At 53.4% G+C, this 20,911-nt stretch overlaps 1 protein-coding gene across 1 annotated transcript in view; it reads right to left on the reverse strand.

The window, feature by feature from the left end:
• Positions 1–10,329: 10,329 nt before the first annotated feature.
• The window catches only part of FBLN7 (fibulin 7), a 32,121-nt gene continuing 21,539 nt past the window's right edge, over positions 10,330–20,911 (reverse strand). Inside the window, exons 5-9 of the mRNA XM_079792547.1 lie at positions 17,788–17,913; positions 15,536–15,673; positions 14,597–14,734; positions 12,583–12,721; positions 10,330–11,275 (exon numbers count right to left, since the gene is read on the reverse strand). Coding sequence (XP_079648673.1) covers positions 10,903–11,275; positions 12,583–12,721; positions 14,597–14,734; positions 15,536–15,673; positions 17,788–17,913 — 914 coding nt within the window. The 3' untranslated portion in view covers positions 10,330–10,902. The remainder of the gene's footprint in view (positions 11,276–12,582; positions 12,722–14,596; positions 14,735–15,535; positions 15,674–17,787; positions 17,914–20,911) is intronic.

The raw sequence follows: 20,911 nt of genomic DNA on the forward strand, positions 1-20,911 counted from the left end.
ACATATGGGAATGTGTGTCATTCTGCTCAAGTAATTCAAGAATTCCCCAGTCATGGGTGGAAGCAAAGGAGAGGAGGTAAGAGAGAACTGAGAGCCCTAGCCGGTTGGGCAGTGGTTAGAGTGTCGGCCCACGGACTGAAAGCTCTCAGGTTTGATTCCGACCAAGAGCATGTCCCTCGGTTACAGGTTCAATCCCTGGCCCCAGGTCAGGGCACGTGCAGGAGGCAATCAATTGACATGTCTCTCTCACATTGATGTTTCTCTCTCAGTCGCTTTCTACTCCCTACCATTCTCTCTAAAAAAATCCATGGAAAAATATCCTCAGGTGAGGATTAACAAACAAAAGGAGAGAACTGAGAGGAAGTGAGAGAGAATGAGCATGTGAGTAAGCAGCCGTGGATCCCTATGCACAGCCAGGTGCATACACGCCTCCCTCTGACACTCAGGTGTGTGAGGTGTCCTGCAAGGCTTTGCACAGTTCTCTCAAGCAAGCCCTCCTCCTTTCTCATTTCCAAACCTGGGACTCTTAAGTGGTCCCCTCACCAACTACTTAGTACACACCTCACAGTTGCCCACCACACAACCACGGGCCCAGGGACCATGGTGGAGACCGCTGGTTGCTCAAGCTGGGAGTTGGACCCCACCTGCAGTTAACAGAGCCAGGTTCATCGCTTCCTGCAGCAAGAGAGAGATGGCATCTCAGGTCCTGGGACATCTCGGCAGAAGGGCCTCGGGGAAAGAATTATGGAGCTTTTGAGACTAGAGGAAGTCACGGAGGGTCTTGGCAGGGGTGGATCAGGTTGTGTCAACTAGAGAGTAACTAGCAGTTGAGTGGTCTTGTGTTTCTGAGGGAGCAGGCATCAGATGTTCATGTTTAGCCATTTGTGACACCAGCGCTCTGAAGGGTACAGTTTACAGGTGTGTGAGCCCTGGGGTAGCCTCTGAAATGCCGTATAGAGAGGGTGAGGGGAGGACTGCGGGAATCTGGGCCCTGCAGAGCCTGAGTGGGGAGTGGCTCCCATTCTGTCCCCAGTCCTCCTGGCTAATCCTTCCTTATCCCCACAGTCAGTGAATCTTTATGAAACGTGCTGATCGACCCCTTGTTTCAGCAGTGACTGCTGGAACAAGTAGAATGATCTCATCACTTGTTATAAAGTTAGCCAACTTCTCTTTCAAAAAAGAGAAACAGCCACCATGTTTGAAAATCAGCCCCCAGAGGGTCCCCAGTGACCCTGCACTCCCTGGGAGGTGCCCTGGCTAAGGCAGCAGCCGGCACACTGGTACAGTAGTGCAGGGTGCTGACGACGGGCCCAGGGCTGTGGCGGGGGCTTTGGGCCAGACGTGTGTCCTCAGCAGCTGGTGGTATCCATGTTCCCGGATGGAGGGGACTGACTCTCGACAGATGTTCTGGAAGGGAGACTGGGGTACAGGGAATCTTAGTTTCCTGGGGCTGCTGTAACAGTACCACAGATTAGGAGCCTAAAATCCACAAATGTCTTTCACAGTCTGGAGGCCAGAAGTCAGCTCAAGGTGTGGGAGGGTCCTTCCTGCCCCTTCCGGCTTCTGGTGATTCCCGGCAATCCTTGGCATTTCTTGGCTGTGCAGCATAATGCAGTCGCTGCCTTCGTCTTCACCTTTCTTTTCTTCTAAAGATGCCAGTCATTGGATTAAGCCCCACCCTAATCTAGTAGGACCTCATTTTCATCTAACTAATTGCATCTGCAAAAACCTATTTCCAAGCACCAGGTGTTAGGACTTGAACATATCTTTTTGGAGGACACTGTTCAGCCAGCAACACACGGCCTTTTCTGCTCCCAAGACAGGAGGTTGGGACAGAGCTGGGTTTGCCTTTAGGACCTAACTAACACCCCTCTGTGTGAGGGAAGGCTGCCTCAACCCTTCTCGCCCGCCTGGTTTCCGGGTGTGTTTTTTACAGCTGGCACAGGGAGCTGAGATCCTTCTGCTCCTCAGGCCATAGCATGACTTCACCACCCCCTCATCAGGGGGGTCTCTCTCATTTTTTCCTCTTTCTGCCCTGAATCACTCGGGATAGTAATGCTGGAGTAACAAACAATCCTAAAGTCTCCATGGCTTACAACAACAAAGGATGGTTTTCGCTCATCCTGGCCACATCGTGGTCAGCAGCTCCTGGTGTCCCTCGGCACCCAAGCTGGCGGAACGGGCTCACCTGAGGGGGCCACTTCCATGCTGGGGGGCAAGGCCTGGGGGCTCCGACCTCACAGTTCACAGCACAGCAGGTCCTGAGATTGGTGAGATGCTGTGGGGACTTAACTTCCGTTTATGTCCATCAGCCTGTGGTGAAACTCGTTTCCTTATATGTCATTTCACTTAAAGTTGCAGAACGCACGACAATGTTAGTGAGGACTCGCTGTATTGGCCTTGGGAGACCAGCACCCCTTCTTAGCCAGGACTCAGCCCACCGGGCCAGCCACTGGGCAGAAGTGGCGGCCTACCTCAGGCGCAGAGTGGGGACAACAGGGAAGATTTGGCCAAATTCACCAACATCTGCCACGAACACCAGGTTTTGTCTGTGGCTTGTCCGTCACGTTGTCCGTAGTTCCCATGAAGAATCTGCTTATTAAGGAGGCCCTTGCCCCGGTTTTCTTCACACTTGTCTTTCTAATATTCCCTTCCCCAACTGCCTCAGGTCCCTGCTCTTAAAACTAAATTAAAGCCAAATTGGTGGCAGCATTCACATTGGTTCTCATGAAGTCAGGGTCCTCAGTCACCAGTCCATGGAGGAGTCCTGAGCACCCGCCAGGGCAGGCTGGTGCTGGGGTGGCATTAGCCACCATGCAACCGAGATGCCTGAGCTGGTGGGGCCGGGTTCCAGCCAGTGAGACCAGGATGCTTGGGCTGCAAATAGCAAGGCTCCATCTCAGACCCACTCACACCACAACCAAGTCGCCACCTGTAACAGGAAGTCCAGAAGTGGAAGGTTCCAGGCGGATTCCCACTAGGACCCCAGTCCCATTTTCTTGGCTCTGCCTTCTGCCAGGAGGCATTCTGTTTACAGGCACCAGCTTCCCTCGTTGTCAGAAAACTGGCTCCCAGCATATTTCTTCTCATTCCCTCTGCCTGGACCATCCCTGGACATGCAGCCCCCGGGGAACGCCATACATGGCTGCCTTGGGCTGGTCTCTGACACTCCCTGGCTCAGGATGATGCACATTGGTTGCCTTGGAGCCTGGGGGTGAGGGTGGGGGGGTCCCCTTCTCCTAAGACACAGGCTGAAATGAGGAGTGTATGGGTTTGCTGGGGCTGCCATAACCAAGTACCACAGACGGGGTGGCATAAACAACAAACCTTCATTTTCTCACAGTTCCAGAACTGTGATCACCAGAAGTCTGAGATCCAGGCGGCAGTCAGCAAGGTGGATTTCTTCTGCAGCCTCTCTCCTTGGCTTGTGGGGGCTGGCCTCCCCGCCCCACCTCCACGTGGCCCCCCTCTGTGTGTGTCTGTGTCCTAATCTCTCTCTATGAGGACATCACTCATATTGGAGCTGGGCCCCCCCGATGAGCTCACTGTAACTTTAGGTCTTTAAGGGCCCCATCTCCAAGTGCAGCCACATTCTGAGGCCCTGGGGTCAGGACTTCAACATAGGAACTTGGGGTGAGACACCGTTCAGCCCATACCAAGGAGGACAGGCTTCTTTTCTGGAAGGCAGAAAGGGGACATGGATCCTGGATGGGGAACCAACAGCATCCGTGATTTGGGGAGAGACAGAAACATCAGGTAAAGAAACACATTCAGTCCAGATAGTGAGATGTGTTTTTTTAAGAAAATGAAACAGGGTAAGGTGATCACAGGCACTGCAGGGGGGCTGCGGCATTGGCAAGGGTGGCTGGACGGCCCGAGAAGAGGACCTTTGGGCCACCCCAAGGGAAGAGCTGAGCAAGGTGGGATGAGCTTGGCGGAGTCAAGAAAGGAGGCTGGCGCGCATGGCAGCGTCCTCAGTGCGCATGGCAGCGTCCTCAGTGCGCATGGCAGCGTCCTGTGGGCCAGGTGGGCCGGGGCCGGATGACTCAGGGCTCTGGGGGTCGGGCTGCATCTGCGATCGCTGCCTTTCCGGGAAATGGCGAATACGCTGCAGAGACACACCTGTCCCCTGGGCAGGCTCAGCACTGGAGTGGGAGAGACACTGGTACCCAGAGCCCAGTGCTCAGCCCCACCTGGCACCCCTGCTGCTGGGCTAGGTGAGGAACACTCTCTTCCTGCGATGGAGCCTCATGGATGGGCAGGGAGGACATGTGGGTTTATGACACAGAGATCTTTACAGAAACATGACTCAGCGACTGTGAAAGGCAGGCAAGCTGACTTCCATACAAGGGCCACTGCTCAGCCGCTGTACTCCTGCCTCGGTAAGCCAGGTGTGTGTGCTGAAGAGCCCGTTTTCCCCTCAAAAGTCTGTCTAAAAAGCTTCCTGGAGATAAAGAACGGGATTGCAACAATCTAATTCTTCCTTTAATGGTGGTCAGATTCAGAAAACTCTGTCAGCGCAAACCCATTTTCCACCAAGTCTTATACGCTCTGGTCTGCAGGTCCGCAGACATTTCCGTGGCTTTGCCGATGCCGGGTTTTGTTGGAAATCCCCCTTGTGAGAGCGAGGATGCCCAGATGTGGCATTTGCCATGAGATTTCCTCTAATCAGAACCCTCGAAGAGCCAACTTCTCCAGACATTGGTGCCAACCCTGCCAATGGTCTCTTTCCCCTGACCTCTGACCCTGGTGAGCTTACAGCCCATTGAGCTTTGACTGTTTTCACTGTTGTCAAAGGTACCCCTTTGAGGTACAGGTGAGAGATCTCATCTCCCAACTTGAGTACAAACCCTGTTGGTGGCAGGACTGCCTGCTTGAACAGAGCACCCACAGAGCTTGAGCACGGAGGAAAGGACGCGGAGTTTCTGGGAAAGCACAGGAAGCGAGGTTTCACGGGACACGGGACACGGGACCCCACACACAGTGTAAAAATGGCCCGAAGGCCCTTTGAAACGTCTCAATTCAACTCAACCCAATTCAGCAAGGACTCACGGGCCCATGCCCACTTCCCTTGACTCAGTGGGGCTTATGACTTCTTCGACCAGCAGAGTGTGGCACAGGTGACCCTCTGTGACTTCCCAGGTGGTCAGAAGGCTATGCAGCTTCTGCCTTGTTTTCGGGACACTCACACTGGGAACCCTGAGCTGCCACATCAGAGGGGCCACCCTCTGCGACCACCAGGCTCTGAGGAAGCTAACCCACGTGAAGAGTCCAAGGAAGGGGTCCGCTTGCCAGTCCTGACTGCAAGTTCCCCACCCAGGCCAGCAGGCAAGTGCGTGCACGACCCTCAGGTCACCTGGCCCCCGGCCAAGAGTGTTCGCCGCTGAGGGTTCCCAGCAGATGATGTGGAGCAAGTGAGAAGCATCTCCCTGCGCTCCATCGAGTTCCTGGTGCATAGAGTCCACGTGCATAAAATGATTGTGTTAAGCTGCTAAGTTTGGGAACATTTTATAGCAGCAGCAATAACCAAATGAAAAATGAGGTTCTGTCCCTGCAGGTCCCCCAGGGCCTCCTTTCCCTCCTTTTCCAAGTCAGCAACATTGTGTCTCCACGAAGCTGCCTTTGCTTTGTGCACATGAACCCACTGTGGTCGCCCCAGGCCTCCGCATATCCCCACTGCATCCCCACACTCCAAATTCCGAGTCACAAGCCAAACACCAGGAGTCGGGGTCTGTTACTACACACGATGACAGTGTTTGCAAAATCTGGGCTAATGGATGGTCGAGCTGCACACATTCCCCGCGTGCTGACCGCCCTCATTTGCTGCTTTCATTTTCATAGCACTCACCCCTCCCTGAAATCACAAGTCTTTCTTGTTTACATGCTCATTATCTTCTCATTTGCTGGAATGGAAGCTCTGTGAGGTCAGGGTCCCTGTCAGTCCACCCATTATATCCTAAACAACTATATCCACCCATTATATCCTAAACCTGGAACTCAGGAGACATTCAGGAATTTTCATGCCGTTTATAAAAACCTACAGATTTTCAAATGTATAGGTAAAAGCCACAAAAACCTGCCTTCCACCTCTGCAGTGCGAGCTGGGTAAGGGCTGAGGCGGTGGCTGGTGGAACGTGACCATTGAGTGTGATGTCACGTCTCTCCCGGGCACATGCTCAGATCCCCACAAACCCATCAAGTTTACTGTGACTCTGCAGTGGTATTTTGTTTTAAATGTATTTTCCTTTTTGTTTGCTTGTGTTGGAGGTGCTACACTTTGAAAAGAAGGTGAGTTTGTTTTGCCCTGGCTGGGGTGTGGCTCAGTTGGTTGAGTGTCATCCCGTGTACCCAAAGGTTGCAGTTCGATTCCTGGTCAGGATACATGCCTGGGTCGCAGGCTCACTCCCCAATAGGAGGTGTGCAGGAGGCAGCCGATTGATGTCTCTCTCTCCCCTCCCCTCTTTCTTTAAAATCAATAAAAACAACGTTTTTAAAATTTAGTTTAAGGAACAAGAAAATAAGGTGAGTTTTAAAAGTTATCCGAAAACCTAGCTAACTTTTCTTTCTGGGGAGCCAGTGATCCCGTGGCTTGTCTCCTCGCTTCCTGGTGGCTGTTGACCGCCACTCAGGAGTCCAGTGCGAGTGGGCAGGCAGGCTGGCTGTGGAGTAGCCCTCCACTCAGGCCTCTCTGTCCTTCTGGGGGTTGGGGAGCTTTGTGCAGATGTGAGAACCAGGGACACCCCTGGGCCTTATTTGATTCAGGAACATGACTCTCATGCATTGTTGTTGGGAAGAAAAAGTAGAATAGAATCCTTATGGAGGGAAAACTGGCCCCGGAGATACAAAGGCAAAAATACAAAAAGACAAATGCATGTTGCTGCAGTATTTTTAATATGAAAGGACTGGAAACAAACCCAAATGTCAATCAAGGGTGGCTGGTTGGATAAACACTGTCCTTATAACAGAGCACTTTATAGGAGAACGTTCTGTCTGGTGCTATGGAGTGTTAATATATTCCATACATACTGTTAAGGGGAAAAGCAGGACCAAGGAAAGTTAAAACAGCATGCTATCCTTCACCATCTGCTTACAGTGTTTTAAATGGAGGGGTAAAATGGGAAAAGATATTGATTATCTATGGCAGAAAAGGGTAATAGGATGGAGGGAATATAAAATACAGACGTCTCTGAATACAGCCCATGCTGTGGATTTGACTTTGGAACCATGTAAATAATTTATCTAATTATAAAAAAAATTAAAATTAAAAAGCAGTCTCTAAAAATTTAAGCAAAACCAAGTGAATAACCATAACCCTAATTCAAATTTGGGGTATAACCACAGAGAGAGGAACTGTTCTGAGTTATTTTAAAACAGTAACTTGACTGTACATCCCTAACAGCATAGACCCTAGGACAGAAAGAATTGCAAAAGGAAACTTGGCATTGTCATTCTGAGGATTTAAGACAATGTGTGACTATTTTGGTAATTTTGAGAAGGTTTTTTTTTTTAAATGAGAGAAAAAAAGAGCAGGTGTAAGGTCAATGAAGTTACATTAAAAATGCTACAGTCTTGAGTTGAATTGGGAATACCAATATAAACTCATGTAGTGTTTTTCTCTTTAAAGAAAAACCTAAGAGTACATATTTCCTAGTTCTGTCCACAAAACCAAGAAACAATGACCAAACCACTACCACTGAGCACTCCTAGCACCAGAGTTTGAGCTCTAATTATCATTCCCCACTGAAAGGAACCAGAGTCCTAGGGGAGATGGATGGCTTCAGGGCTGTGGCACAGAATATACTAGATGAGCTTAAAAGATCTTGTCAAGATCACTACAAACTATCAAAGACCACCAGGGTCGTGTCACAAGGAATCAGCCAACTTGAAGCAGTTCCCAAGCCAGAGGCAGCACCATCTGAGCAACGGGAAGACTGAAACTGCAGTGCATTGAAACTACATCGGCTATGTTTAAGCCACGAGTTTATCACCTACTCAGCACACAAAACACTTCTCACTCTATCCACCTAGGACACTGATAAAGAAGAAACAGTCAAGAAATTTTCCTGCCTTTCCTATACAGACCAAACCTCAGGATAATGAAATAATTGATGAAAAGAGGTTTCTCTTTACAAAAGTGCCAGCTAATAAACAAAAAAGAAACAACAGCACCAGGATATCATGTGCAACGCCTAATGGAGTCATGGATCTGTCAATAACCATCAATGGCTGCTAACATCAGAAAAGAAGAGTCAACAAGAGATTCTATAGCTCTCACTGGAAGTAATCTTGCAAAACTAAACCTAACGGGACCCTGATTAAATCTCTCTCTATAAACATCTATATATAAAAAAGCCTAATGGACCGTAATGACTGGTTGACCAGAGACGCTCAATGCAGGAGCTGCCCCCTTGTGGTCAGTGCGCTCCCACAACTAACCTCCCATTGCCAGCCAACCTCTTTCGGTCACCCATGCCTGGCTGGCCAGCCCCGAGGCCCCGACTGGGACTGGGTGACACTGCCTGATCAGCCCCGATCACTGGCCAGGCCAAGGGACCCCACCCATGCACGAATTCATGCACCAGGCCTCTAGTTGATATATAAAAAAAACAGAGGGGACAGAGGAACACATTACAAGACATAACAGAGATGCATCCAAGAAAACCCAGACTGTGAGAAATTCTTCAGGACAAATAACCCCGTCCGCTGTCTTCTAATAAGCCTCCAGGTTCTCCAAACAAACATATGCTAAGATGTACAGATGAACGGAGACTAAAGAGGCATATCAACAAATTATAAATCATGGACCCAATTCAAATAAACAGAAAATCATGGGCCATTCAGAAATATTTGAAGGTATTAAAGAATTATTGCTAATTTTTAGGTATGATTGGAATTGAAGTTGTGCTTTTTAAAAAGTACTTAGGGTTTAGAAATACATGCTGGAACATTTACAGATGAAATGCTATGAGTGATGTCTAGGATCTGCTTCAGAATCATCATTGGTGAGGTGAGAGTAGAGATGGAAGAGACCGACCGTGTGTTAATCACTGAGTCTGGTGATTCGGACATGGGCTCATTACACTAGTCTCTCTGCTTCTGTATGCTGTGCATGATACAAAGTTTGAAAACCCCACTGCCAAATACTAGGAACCGATGCCTCTTGGCAAGGGTACAAGTTAATGCTGTAACTTTCAGCTACTCTGGCCTGGCACAGATTGTGAAGGGACAAAGGAGAGTTGGCTTCCACAGGGAATGTGAGGTGAGAGAGAAGAGAGAACTCTATCAGGTATTACCCCTGGAGAAGGCCCAGGCATGATCCACAGGCTGGCACGCTATGTGGTTCTGCAAGGGCAGATCTCGGGTGCAAACCACTGCTTTAGACTGGCCTGTGTGGCATCCAAGTCATCAAGTCATTGTCTCACAGTGCAGGTGGGGCACCTGTCCTGGAGACAACCCCCCCTCACCCGAAGCTGCCCCTACCCCGGCAAGGAATGGGAGCACACCGCTGGGACACCTCAATTTCAGGAATGTGGCCAGGCCCTTGGACTCTCCCACCTGGCCTTCTGCCCAGGGGACTGGGTGACATGCAGGCTTCTGATCTGTCACAGCACCGCTTGGAAATACAAGGCTTGGATAACAGTTTCAATAGTCTTGTAACAACCTGGAAAGCAGATTTGCAGGCCCTGGTTCTGCTGTGGCAGAGATGACAGCTAAATCCATGGGAGGAGAAAAACGTCACTCACTCTTCGTCTGACAAATTAAGACAAGGAGAGTGTCCCAGAAACAGCCTGATGTGGGCTTCACCACTCACCTGGCAACACACGTCCTCTGGCTCCATCTTACACCAAGGCAAACACAAAGTGTTTTTAAATAATGCACCTGTGATGAATCTCACCTAGATGAACATGTATTCGGATACTGACACCTCCTCACGGCTCAGCCAACTTCTAAGTTTTAACCTGAGTGGTGTCTCCCACCCCCGCCCCGCCCTAGCCGGTCACTGCAGGGCCTCCCCCGTGGCTCTTCCATCAGAAGCAGAAGGCCTGGGATCAGTGGAATTCAAGCACCTTCTTAAACTCCCCACAGCCAGGTGTTGCCTTACCAATCTCCCATTTGGCCAGGCCGGATTTCCCCTGGGGGAGCAATCCCACATTCACCCGTGTGTTCTTCCTAAGTCATTCATCTTAGTGGGTGCGCCTGGACAGGAAGAGGAACAGGGCCAGCTCATGTTCAGGGGCAGGCCAGGTGGCAGGGAGAAGCAAAAGGCTTTACTTACTCAGTTAGAATACCAGACTATGTTTTGAGATACGATTTCTCAAAAGGAATTAATTCAGGCAGAATCTACTCTTTAATGGCGGTCTCTTGGTCTAGAAGAATCAGTGGGGGGGTCCCGGGCCCTGCATCCCTCTCTGGCGAGAAGGCTGGCAGGCACGTCACAGAGGGGGCACAGACAACAGCAGAACACTAGGTTGTGGCCGAGGACCCACCCCGGGCCACGTACACAGGGCACAGTCTGACCCTCGGCATGACTGTCGTCATACAGGACTCGCAACCACCTCAGACATCCATGAGCCTCCCCTCCCCAGCTAGCTCAAACCCACAATGCCATTCGCACAGCATTTTCAAAACCTGCCCATTCCCCTGGAGAAGAGATTTTAGAAAATTAGTGCATCATCAAAGGGAACAACCTTAAAGCAGAAAACAGAAGCGACGGCAGCGGTTTGGGTTTTGTGGCTGCCCGTCTGTGCGACTGTGGGCCAGCGTGCAGCGCTGCCCTGGATACCTGGTGCCTAGGCAGGTGGGCAGGTGGGCAGGGAGGGCCAGTGTCTCGCAGTCAGTGCCCACAGCCGAGGCTTTGAAGAGACGTGAGCCCAGATCGCCACGCCCCGTGCTCAAGCACCCTCAGAAGTCATACGGGGACACGAAGATGGTGACCTTGGACACGTGGTTGGCCTGGAAAGAGCGGTCTAGGTATTCTGACATGTCAACGTCCACCTCCAGCGTCTGCGGCCCCTCCAGGGGCTGGACGAGGATCAGCTCCCCGGTCTGGCGGTCTGCGCGCTGCATCACAAAGTGGCCGCGGCTGTTCCCACCGACGATGCCAAACCGCAGGCTGTTGGGTCCGGGTCGGCCGGGCACCGAGGCCATGGCCATGCGGAAGAGCGTGATGGGCGTTGTCAGGTTGGAGGGCAGAGACAGGTAGTGGAAGGAGATAGTCTTGGGCAGGTGGTGGCAGGGTCTGCTGTCCATGGGGCAGGGGTTTCGCTCACATTGACTGGATCAGAGAGGCAAGATGTAGGCAGTCAGCCTCCGGGAGACGCAGAGGGGCTGCCCTGGCCCGGCTTGTCCCCTGCCTGCCCTCTTGCAGAGGCCACTGGAGTGACCTCTCCCAGCCACTGGTCCCCTCACCACAGGTGCCTGCAGCTACAGGCAAGTGAGTGTGGCTGGCGTCAAGGTGGCCAAGGGAGAGGCACTCCCCTAACCCACTTGTGTATGCGTGTGCGTGTTCCTCTGTGTGTGTGTGTGAGTGTGCATGTGTGTGTGGGTGTGCATGTATGCGATTACTATTGCTGTTACAGAAACATAAAGCCAGGGGAGATTAAATAGCAATGGTGATGCCGTATTCAGACCAGGCCCTGTCTGCACATGCTGAGACCTCCATTGAAGGTGGGAGCCCAAGCAGGTAGCCGGGGACCTCCTGGGATATGGCGCTCCCCATGCTGAACTTCCTAAATCTCTAAGCGTCATTCATTCCTACAGCAGCAAACCCTGACTGCCTTAACCATGTGGGGCCAGGGGCCGGAGGAAGGGCTGGCATGTCCCACAGGAACACGGATGCAGGTAAGCTAATTTGGTGAGTCTCCTCATCATGGGAATTGATGCAGGTTGAATACTACGTCTGGCTGTTAATCAAGGATGTCCCCAGGCCTAAGATGTGTAGGCCCCTCTGTCCTTCACTCTCACTAAACAGCTGCCACGCTCAGGGCCTGCCTTTCTCGCCGCTCCCACTCTCCTGTAGCCCCCAAAGCACTTCAAGTATCTAAGCAGGCGAAGCGGGTTCGTTCTAAAGACGATGCTAGAGCTCTTGGGATCTTTTTAGAAGAAAATGCACGAACTTTGTCATGGTTGTAGTTATTCTCCTCAAAGGCCTGTCTCCCATCTTTCAAAAACAAAAAGCTCTATTAAAGCGCATGGCTCCCAGGAGCCCTTCTAGCACCGCGGAAAAGCCGGTGACACAGGTTAGCAAAGCGTGCAGGATGTGCTGCGTGAGCACCAGAAGGTGGTCCTCTCCCAAATCAGTGTGACGGACACCTGCCTCCTGGCCGCATCACCCGGCGGTCTTCCCTCCCTGAAGCACCCTCGCCCTACACGTCCGCAGGCAGCACTGGGAAATGACTCCTGTCGGGAAAACTGGGTTCTGACTGCACTGAGCAGCGATGCAGGTTCTGCAACCACTAAAGGGACACAGGAGCTCAGAGAACCCAGACTCCCAGCCCTGCCCTGTTCATCTTTCCTCGGATGGAACTGCACCTTCTCCCAAGACCATTTGGAAAACCCAGCCCAGCCACGTGGGATACTCACAAGGGAGAAGTCTTCACGTAGCTCACGTTGCCGCTGCCCTCCGGGCACTCAGGGCTGACACACTGGAAGCCTCCACCAGTGTTGATGCATGTGGTCCCCCGGGGACACAGGTGCTGTGAGCTCACACACTCATCAATATCTGAAATACGGGCACCCAGTTAGGGTGAAGACCGCTGACGTCCCTCCATCACTGACAGGGCCACTGGAGTGTGGTGTCCCACACGTTCTAATCTTTCCAAATGTTCATGCTGTTTCTTAGAGTGGGGAACTCTCCTCCCGGGATCCTGTCCTCCCTCCTGGGTGTGACAGCTTGCAGGGGGCTGGACAGCACAAAGGAGTGCTCCTGCCACAGTGCTTCTCTCAGACCTGCCTCGTCGGCCAAGGTGCCCTGCAGTCTCCCCTCCATGGCTGTTATCACGCCCTTTATGATCAAATCATTGAAAGCTTCCTACTTGGCCTCACCCCATGCCCAAAGCAGATGGCCTCACTCTCCTCTGTATGAGTTCTCTGCTCCCTTCACAGGTGAGTTTCCCCACTGAAGTGTGTGTTTCTTCCCAACCCCACACGAACACTGTAGGTCAGACAGATGGAAGAACAAATGAATGAGAGATGGATGGGTGGGTGGGTGGATGGATGGATAAATGAATGGATGAGAAAGATGAATGGATGGGTGGATAGATGGAGGAGACAGATGAAGATGGATGAGAGAGATGGAATGATCGGTGGATAGACAGATGATGGCTATCTGGATACCTTCTCCTATACCAAACCCAGGTTACCATTTCTCTGAGTCCTGCAGTGGAACCTCAATAGGATGTCACTGGGGAGCCACCTCCTCTCGGTTCCCACAGCCTATGGAGCCTTCTGCCCTCTCTTCCTCCTCCTTCTCCCCCAGCAGCTCAGAGCCACAGTCCAGGACCAGCTGGGTTCTCTTCTGTGTCCTGTCTCCATGAGTGACAGCCGAGGAACACGGATTTGTCCCTCCTCTAATGTCAGGCGGCCTGGGCTAGCAGACCCAGTTTTCTGCAACCAAGAGACCTGCTATAGCATCAGGGTTCCAGGGCTGAGATGTGGGTGATCACACCAGGGCACAGCGGCTGTAAGGTGCTTCCCTTTCAGCTTTCAGGTGGAGATGCAGGCCTGCACCAGCCATGGAGAAGGCGCATTACGCCCAGAGCCTCATTTCTCCTCCCGATTGCAGGGCAGGGGGCCCAACTGGCTGCTCTTCCTTTGGGTCCAACCCTGGCTAAAGGCACCACTGAGTGGGAGGACATGGCCTGACCTTGCAAGCAGGTACTTGCAGAAGGTCACAACAGACTATTTGCCAGGATGGTTAAGCAACTCGCTTTCCTATTTATGCCAATGCCAGTGCAGCCTGATGAGAGGTCCTTTTGTTGGTGGCCTTTTTGTTGTTATTTATTGATTTCAGAGAGAGGGAGGGAGAGGGAGAGAGAAATAGAAACATTAATGAGAGAGAATCATTGATCAGCTGTCTCCTGCACGCCCCCTACTGGGGATCGAACTGCAACCTGGGCATGTGCCCTGATTGAGAATCGAACTGCTCATGGGTTGATGCTCAACCACTGAGCCACACCTGCCAGGCTGTTGGTGTTTGTTTTTTTATTGTTGTTTTTTTCCCCAAGTATATTTTTATTGATTTCAGAGAGGAAGGGAGAGGGAGAGAGAGATAGAAACATCAATGTTGAGAGAGAATCATTGGTCGCCGTCTCCTGCACGCCCCCCACTGGTGATTGAGCATGCAACCCGTGCATATGCCCTTGATCAGAATCCCACCCAGGACCCTTCAGTCCACAGGCCGATGCTCTATCCACTGAGCCACACTGGCCAAGCTGCTGGTGGATTTTTAAAGACTGAATATATCCGAGACTTTGACCCCCAGAACCTCCACTGCATCCCATTCTGAAGTCCTGGCTGGTCCCAGGAGTAGCAGTGACCAGGCGCGGAGAGCCCCTCTCAGCCCCGCAGCACCTGCCTCTGGTGCAGGTTCACTCACCCTCACAGCTCTTCCTGTCGGGCAGGGTCCGGTACCCGCTGGGGCAGGCACAGCGGTAGGAGCCAGGTGTGTTCACACAGGTGTGCATGCAGAGCCGGGGGCGCCCCTCCTGCTCATAGAGCTCACATTCATTCACATCTGGGGACAGAAGTGCCTGGGGTAACTCCGGGGCCATGCAGACAGCCCTGTCCTCAGCAGAGCATGGGAAGGGGGGCGGGCACTCCCATTCTGCTGAGCCAAGGGCCAGAGGGCATAGGGAGGAGTGAGGGAGCTGACCAGGCAGCTTCCAAGGCTCCTCCATCTAAGGCTGAAGCCCCTGGAAAGGGAGACCCCACAGAGGCTGGCCAAGCAGGGCCCCAGGGCAGCCCAGAGAGCCAGTCCCCGCTGCACCCCCAGACTCCCGGCCTAGTTTGTGGCCCCCTCAAAACCTCTTTGGGTTTTGTTTCTGCTGCAGTAAAATGAGGCTGTTGGCACCAACTGACCAATTCTCAGGTCCGAGCCACTGGTCTGAGTTGTTTACAGAAGGAGCTTTGGAGGGTAAGATGGTCACTAGAAGTGGCCTTGTCCATACAGCTAAGCCCACCTCTGTGATTCCAGCCAGGATGCAGGGACAAGGGGCTCAAGGCCAGGTTCTGACTGGGGGTGAGCCTGGGACCCCTGGCTACTTGCTCATGACGGCCGCCTCCCGCCATGTCTAGGTGTTAGCTCCATCTTAGCAGCCACCAGGCCAGCAGGAACCGGAAACCACAGTGGATGGGACCTCTCAGGCTGCGCTCCTCCTTCGTGCTCTGGGTGCGGGCTGGGTGCGCCATAGGTGGGTGGGCGGAGGTGGTGCCCCTTCCCTCCTGCGTCCCCCCTGCTGTGCCCATCCCTGGCTGGTGGGTGCCCCATTGTGTCCCCCCCAATTCGTGTCTCCTCCCCGCGCGCCCGCCTACCTACCCTGGCAGACGCTGTCGCCACCGGCAGAGCCGCTCAGCTGGAATCCGGCCTCGCAGCTGCAGTGCCGGGTCCTCTCCACCTGCGCGCAGCGGGGCGCGCGGCTGAAGGCGGGGTCGTCGGCCTGGCGCTCGGGGGCGACTGCGGGGAGAAGACGAGTCAGGGCCACCCCCTGTCCCCCGGACCTCGAGAAAGGCCGGGGAGCCAGAAGGAGAGCTCACTCTGCAGGCGGAGGAAGGGGTGGGGATTCACCAAAACCCCCATGCACGGCCCACCCAGGGTGCGCAGCACATGCTGCACCCCCCAAAGCCAGGCTGAGGGCGAAGGCGGGCGAAACCGCCTCCCTGTTCAGAAAGACTTCACACACAGGCAGCGCTAACAGCCGGCACCGCAGTTCACACCTCTGCTGGAGGGTTCTTTTATGTTGTGTTCTTTTTCTTTCCTACAGTGTCTGCTCTTTTGGTTTGTTTTTGAACCAAGAACAGACATAAATGTTCTCATCAGAAAAAAAGTGTTCGTTTTTGGAAGTTGTCAAAGAATGTGCGCGCTCTCACGTGGTTTGGGGAGGCTGTAGAGGAATGGGGGTGAAAGGAAGGGGATGCACAACAGAACATGGTTGTGGGGTTCCACTTAGTGGTCCTGAGAGGAGTCGGGGACAGAAGTAGCAGGGTGGCCAGGGGAGGGACTGGGGGCGGAGTTCCAGCTCTGCACCGTGAAAAAGCTCAGGGGATGGATGGCTGCAGGCCCAGGATGAGGCTGCCCTGCCCGGAGCCCAGGGCCCCTCCAGCTGGTCGCCAGGGGGCTGCTCTCTGTCAGACGGAGTGGGAGGCAGGCCCCTCTGGGCAGCCGCACGGCCTCTCCTCCTTACAAACAGGACAGAAAGGGAACTGGGCCCCTCACAACCTCGCTCCGCCTCCCCTCTCGGCCCCTGCCACAGCCTGCTGCAGGAGCTCAGACTCGGTGCCCGAACCTGCCACTGAAGCCGACACTTAAAATGGCAACTTTTATGTTGTGTGTATTTTACCACGACAGAAAAAAAGGTGAATGGGTAAGAGGAAGTACTGAGCGAGAGACTCCCCCCACGGAGCCGGAAAGACACAGGTGAGTAAGCTCCCCAGGCGTCTGCTAGAAGGTCCGTGGAGGCAGGAGCTGGCTTCGGTGCACCCGTCACTCCCTCCTTCCCTTCCCGGGGGGCGGGGCCCCGTCATAGGCTGCTTTATACATGAAGGGCCCTGGACCTGAGAAACAATTGCCTAACGGTCCTGACAGCAGACGCCGTCAGCCTCCAGGACCAGCACAGCGAGGTTGTGAGGGCCCCATTTCCCTTTCTGTCCTGTTTGTAAGGAGGAGAGGCCGTGGGGCTGCCCAGAGGGGCCTGCCTCCCACTCCGTCTGACAGAGGGCAGCCCCCTGGCGACCAGCTGGAGGGGCCCTGGGCTCCGGGCAGGGCAGCCTCATCCTGAGAAAACTCCCAGCAGGCTGAAGGGAATCAGGACACATAAAGCAGCAAATCGCTGGGGGCAACACTTAAAGGTGACCTTGGGCCGGGTCCAGTGCAAGGACACTGAGTCTTGACAAAGCTCCTAGTCTCCGGACACTGCTAACCGCCTGAACGTCCCCCTCCCCCGCCCGCCACTAAGATGCCACAGAGAAACCACACAGGACGTGCCAGGCTTTGGGGGCAAAGGAACAGGATATATTTAGGATCTGATCTATTTGTGTCATTTGGGTTGCACCACAATGTGGGAGCCCCATCCACCCCTATAGATTCCTTGCATTTTCTTGCCACCCGCACGGCAGCCACTGTGTCTACCAGGCCTTCTGGCTGGAGATATGTGGGGACTCCGTGCGGACAACCCCACCACCATGCAGAGGAGGAGTCGCCCAGCTCTAAAGACACCTGGCCTCTAACAGTAGCTACGGGCTTACAGGTGTGATGGGAAAGGAAGTCACTCGCAGGGGAAACACTGACAAGGGAAGGTGGCCGCAAGGAAACATCTCAGCCCAGCCCCGGCCTGGGAGTGTTCAGGCTGTGAATCAGTCCTTCCACTTGAATTTTCTCCCGTAAAAAGGTTCAAAACTCTGGTTACACAAAAGCGCTAAACTCCATCCCCCGTAACTGCGTCGGGGAACCAGAGAGATCAATGGATGCGGCGCAGAGAGGAAGAGCCCACACTGGCGTGCATGCATCTGGTGGCCCCTGAGCAGGGTCCCCCCGCAACGGATGTCCTCGCCCAGCCCCACACGGCCACGTACCAGTCTGGGCCTGGTGCTGACAGCGGCTCCCGGTCCTTCCTGGAGGGCAGACGCATGTGTACTGGTTGACTCCTTCTAAACACGTCCCCCCGTGCTGGCAAGGCTGGCTGGAGCACTCGCTGATATCTAGGAAGATACGTAATTTTCAAACACAAGTCTGAGTTCTGATTCTAAAACAAACAAACAAAACACAGGATGGATGAGCGGTCTTTACGTCGCAGTTTGACTCGGGCACTCCGCCTCCTCCCTCTGCCCTTGCCACTGCCTGCTGCACGAGCCCAGATGCATCCCAGCTCCCTCAGCAGGCCACGTGCCTGCCAGCCTGGAGCTCTGCCGGTGGGTGCGGCCCATCACCTGCCCGTCAGCCAGCTCCCACGTAGAACACCTTTGGACAGGAACTCAGTTTGGGGGAGTTATAAGAGGGAGGGAGGGAGGGAGGGAGAGAGGGAGGGAGGGAGGGAGGGAGGGAGGGATGGCCCATGGGATGTACAGAGATGGGGAAATGCACTTCCCAATCCCACCTAGAAGCCCTCCCGTCAGAAGTTCTCCTGACCCTGGACCCCTCCTTAATTCTGGAAAAGGAAACTGTTCCATGTTCATCTACGCACAGTCCCCGTGGAAAAGCTAGGTAGAGAGATACATGTTTAACGGTGTAATAGGTTTTTCTCTGTTGGTAGTTTTTCTTATTTACACTTTGTTTCCACAATGAACATTCATAAATTTCCAAATCAGGAAAAAAAAAAAAAAGATATTTTGAGACCCTCAGGCCCCATCTGCATGTTGTGAATCCCGTAAGCCCCGTTTTGGCGGTGGCATTCGGGCACCAGGGGCAGGTCTGGGGTTCCCCAGGCTGACGACAGCGTCCTGGGGACGGTCCGACCCGAGCAGCCTCTCCTGCCGTGTCCTTCGAGAGGAAGGGAAGGTCTTTGCTCCCCGATGAGAACAGCAGCCGTGTGGGGCGGGTTGGCCTCCTCGTGGCTGGGGTGTCGTGTAGACTGTGACATGGTTTGTCTTCATCGCGGAAGGACCCGGACCGTCCAGATGCGGGGAGGAGCCATCTCAACTTCTCAGTGACCTCAACCTGGCTGTGCTCCCCGCACAGGTTCTGTTTTCAGACGGCCGGCTTCCAGGAATGTGCCGGGAGCCATACTGCACACAAAGCCCCGGGCGTGGAGCTCCCATTTCTACCCGTTGTCCAGCCCGTCGGTTCTCACCAGCAGAGTCTGAAAGCAGCAGACCTTGAGGCCCTGAGGTCGTGGGCACAGAGCCAGGATTTGAACACGGGAGTCTTTCAGTCTGGCCCCGGCGGGACCAGCGCCATGTCTGCCCCGAGCCAGGCCTCCAGCAGGAGGCACCGAGCCCGGTCGCACCTGGACAATGGGGTGCAGGTGGGGTGGGGATGGTACCCAGGTGCCCCAGTCCCCTGTGCGCTATCTCCCCTCTGGATCTTGTGGCCCAGGTTTTCATTTCCAGACAGAATCCACACAGACGCTTATCTTGATCCACTCTTGGAGGCGTGCCATGGCGTGCCATCTGTGTCCTGACTGAAGTCCCGCTGTCATCACATTGTGACTGTCCCCGGCAGTGGCACTTAGTTAAGTGCATGGCGACTTCAGAGCTGCAAAGGGGGCCCTGGGGAAGCGGTGGAGAGGCTGGGAAGGCAAAGGCACTGTGATGAGCCTGGCACTGGCCGCGTGGCTCAGTTGGTTGGGCACCATCCCATTCACCAAAGGGTTGCGGGTTCAATTTCAGGTCAAGGCACATACCTAGGTTGCAGGTTCGATTCCCAGTCATGGTGTGTGCAGGAGGCAACCGATCGATGTTTCCCTCTCACATCGATGTTTCTCTCTTTCTCTCAAATATGAATAAAAACATATCTTCGGGTGAGGATTAAAAAAACAAAAAGCTCTGTGATGATTCTGTTGCCCTACTGACTGTGAAGTGAGCACTTACTGTGTCGCTGGACCTGAGCTGTGCTTCACACGCATGATCTGACTTCTTGTCCCTTTATTTCTAATGCTTTCCTGTGTTCTGTCATCTAGTTTCAAGCTTCCCATTTCTCCAATCACCTCATTTCTGAGGTTTTCTAATTTTTACTTATGCCGTCCTTTCACCGTTTTTATCTTTTTAAAATTTCTTGCTGCTTGTTTGGCAATATTAGTGACAGTTCTCATCTGTTTTATGGGCATGTCTTTCTGGCATTTCTTCATTGTCTGCAGACTTTACTCTCTGTTTTCTTACAATAGTTTGCATGGGCTTGACAAGTCCTTTCCTGTGACTCATCTTCAGGGAGGTGCATGTTCCTGTGGAGCTTTTCTAGCTCCCTCACCCCAGGTCACAGCCCCGCTGTTTTCCGCGTGGGTCACACTGGCTCAGCTCTGCCCTTTCCAGTCCTTGTCTGGACCATCTCTTCCATTTGCACCGATTTTCCTTGCTGGGCTCAGTTTGGATTCTCCTCCCACAGAGTCTCCACCATATTGGGCTTGTCCTGGAACGCCCTGTGCGTTGCCAGTGGCCAGACTGTTCCAGAGACAGAGACTCCCTATTGAACACACGAGCCCACACCTGAGGAACCTGGCCTAGGAAGGCCAGTGACAGGTTACTATGTGTTCAGGAGATTTCTGATGGCAACAACAGTATCGGCTGAAACAGAAGACACAGAGGAACACATTGAAGATGCTCAAGAAAAGGAATCTCTCCGGTGTTTTACGTCCCATCGAAATGACACCTGATGGAAAAGCTGCACCTTTCGGGAACGATGGAGAACTCAGGGGCTTGCCCCTGGGAGGGACTGACTGGGAGATGTCTGCCTGCGGACGGCGACGTCACCCAGGGGCAGTGTCACAGAAGGGAGAGGACCATGGGGGTGACTCCCCAACAGAAGTCTCCAGTGCTGTCCGGCCCAAACAAAACAAAACAAAACAAAACAAAACAAAACAAAACAAAACAAAACAAAACGCTGCCCAGAGCTGGCCGGGCCTCTGGAGTTAGCTCCCAGTTTATAAGGAATACAGAGACAAGGGTGCCAACGCCCAGTTACACGTTAAGTGCCAAGCATGGCGGCTGTAGCGACAAGGCTGTAGGACACACAGGAAAGTGGTGAAGAGAGTAAACCCTAAGAGCA

This window comes from Cnephaeus nilssonii (genome assembly GCF_951640355.1).
Source record: "Cnephaeus nilssonii genome assembly, chromosome: 15".
In the NCBI taxonomy this organism is placed as follows: Eukaryota; Metazoa; Chordata; class Mammalia; order Chiroptera; family Vespertilionidae; genus Cnephaeus; species Cnephaeus nilssonii.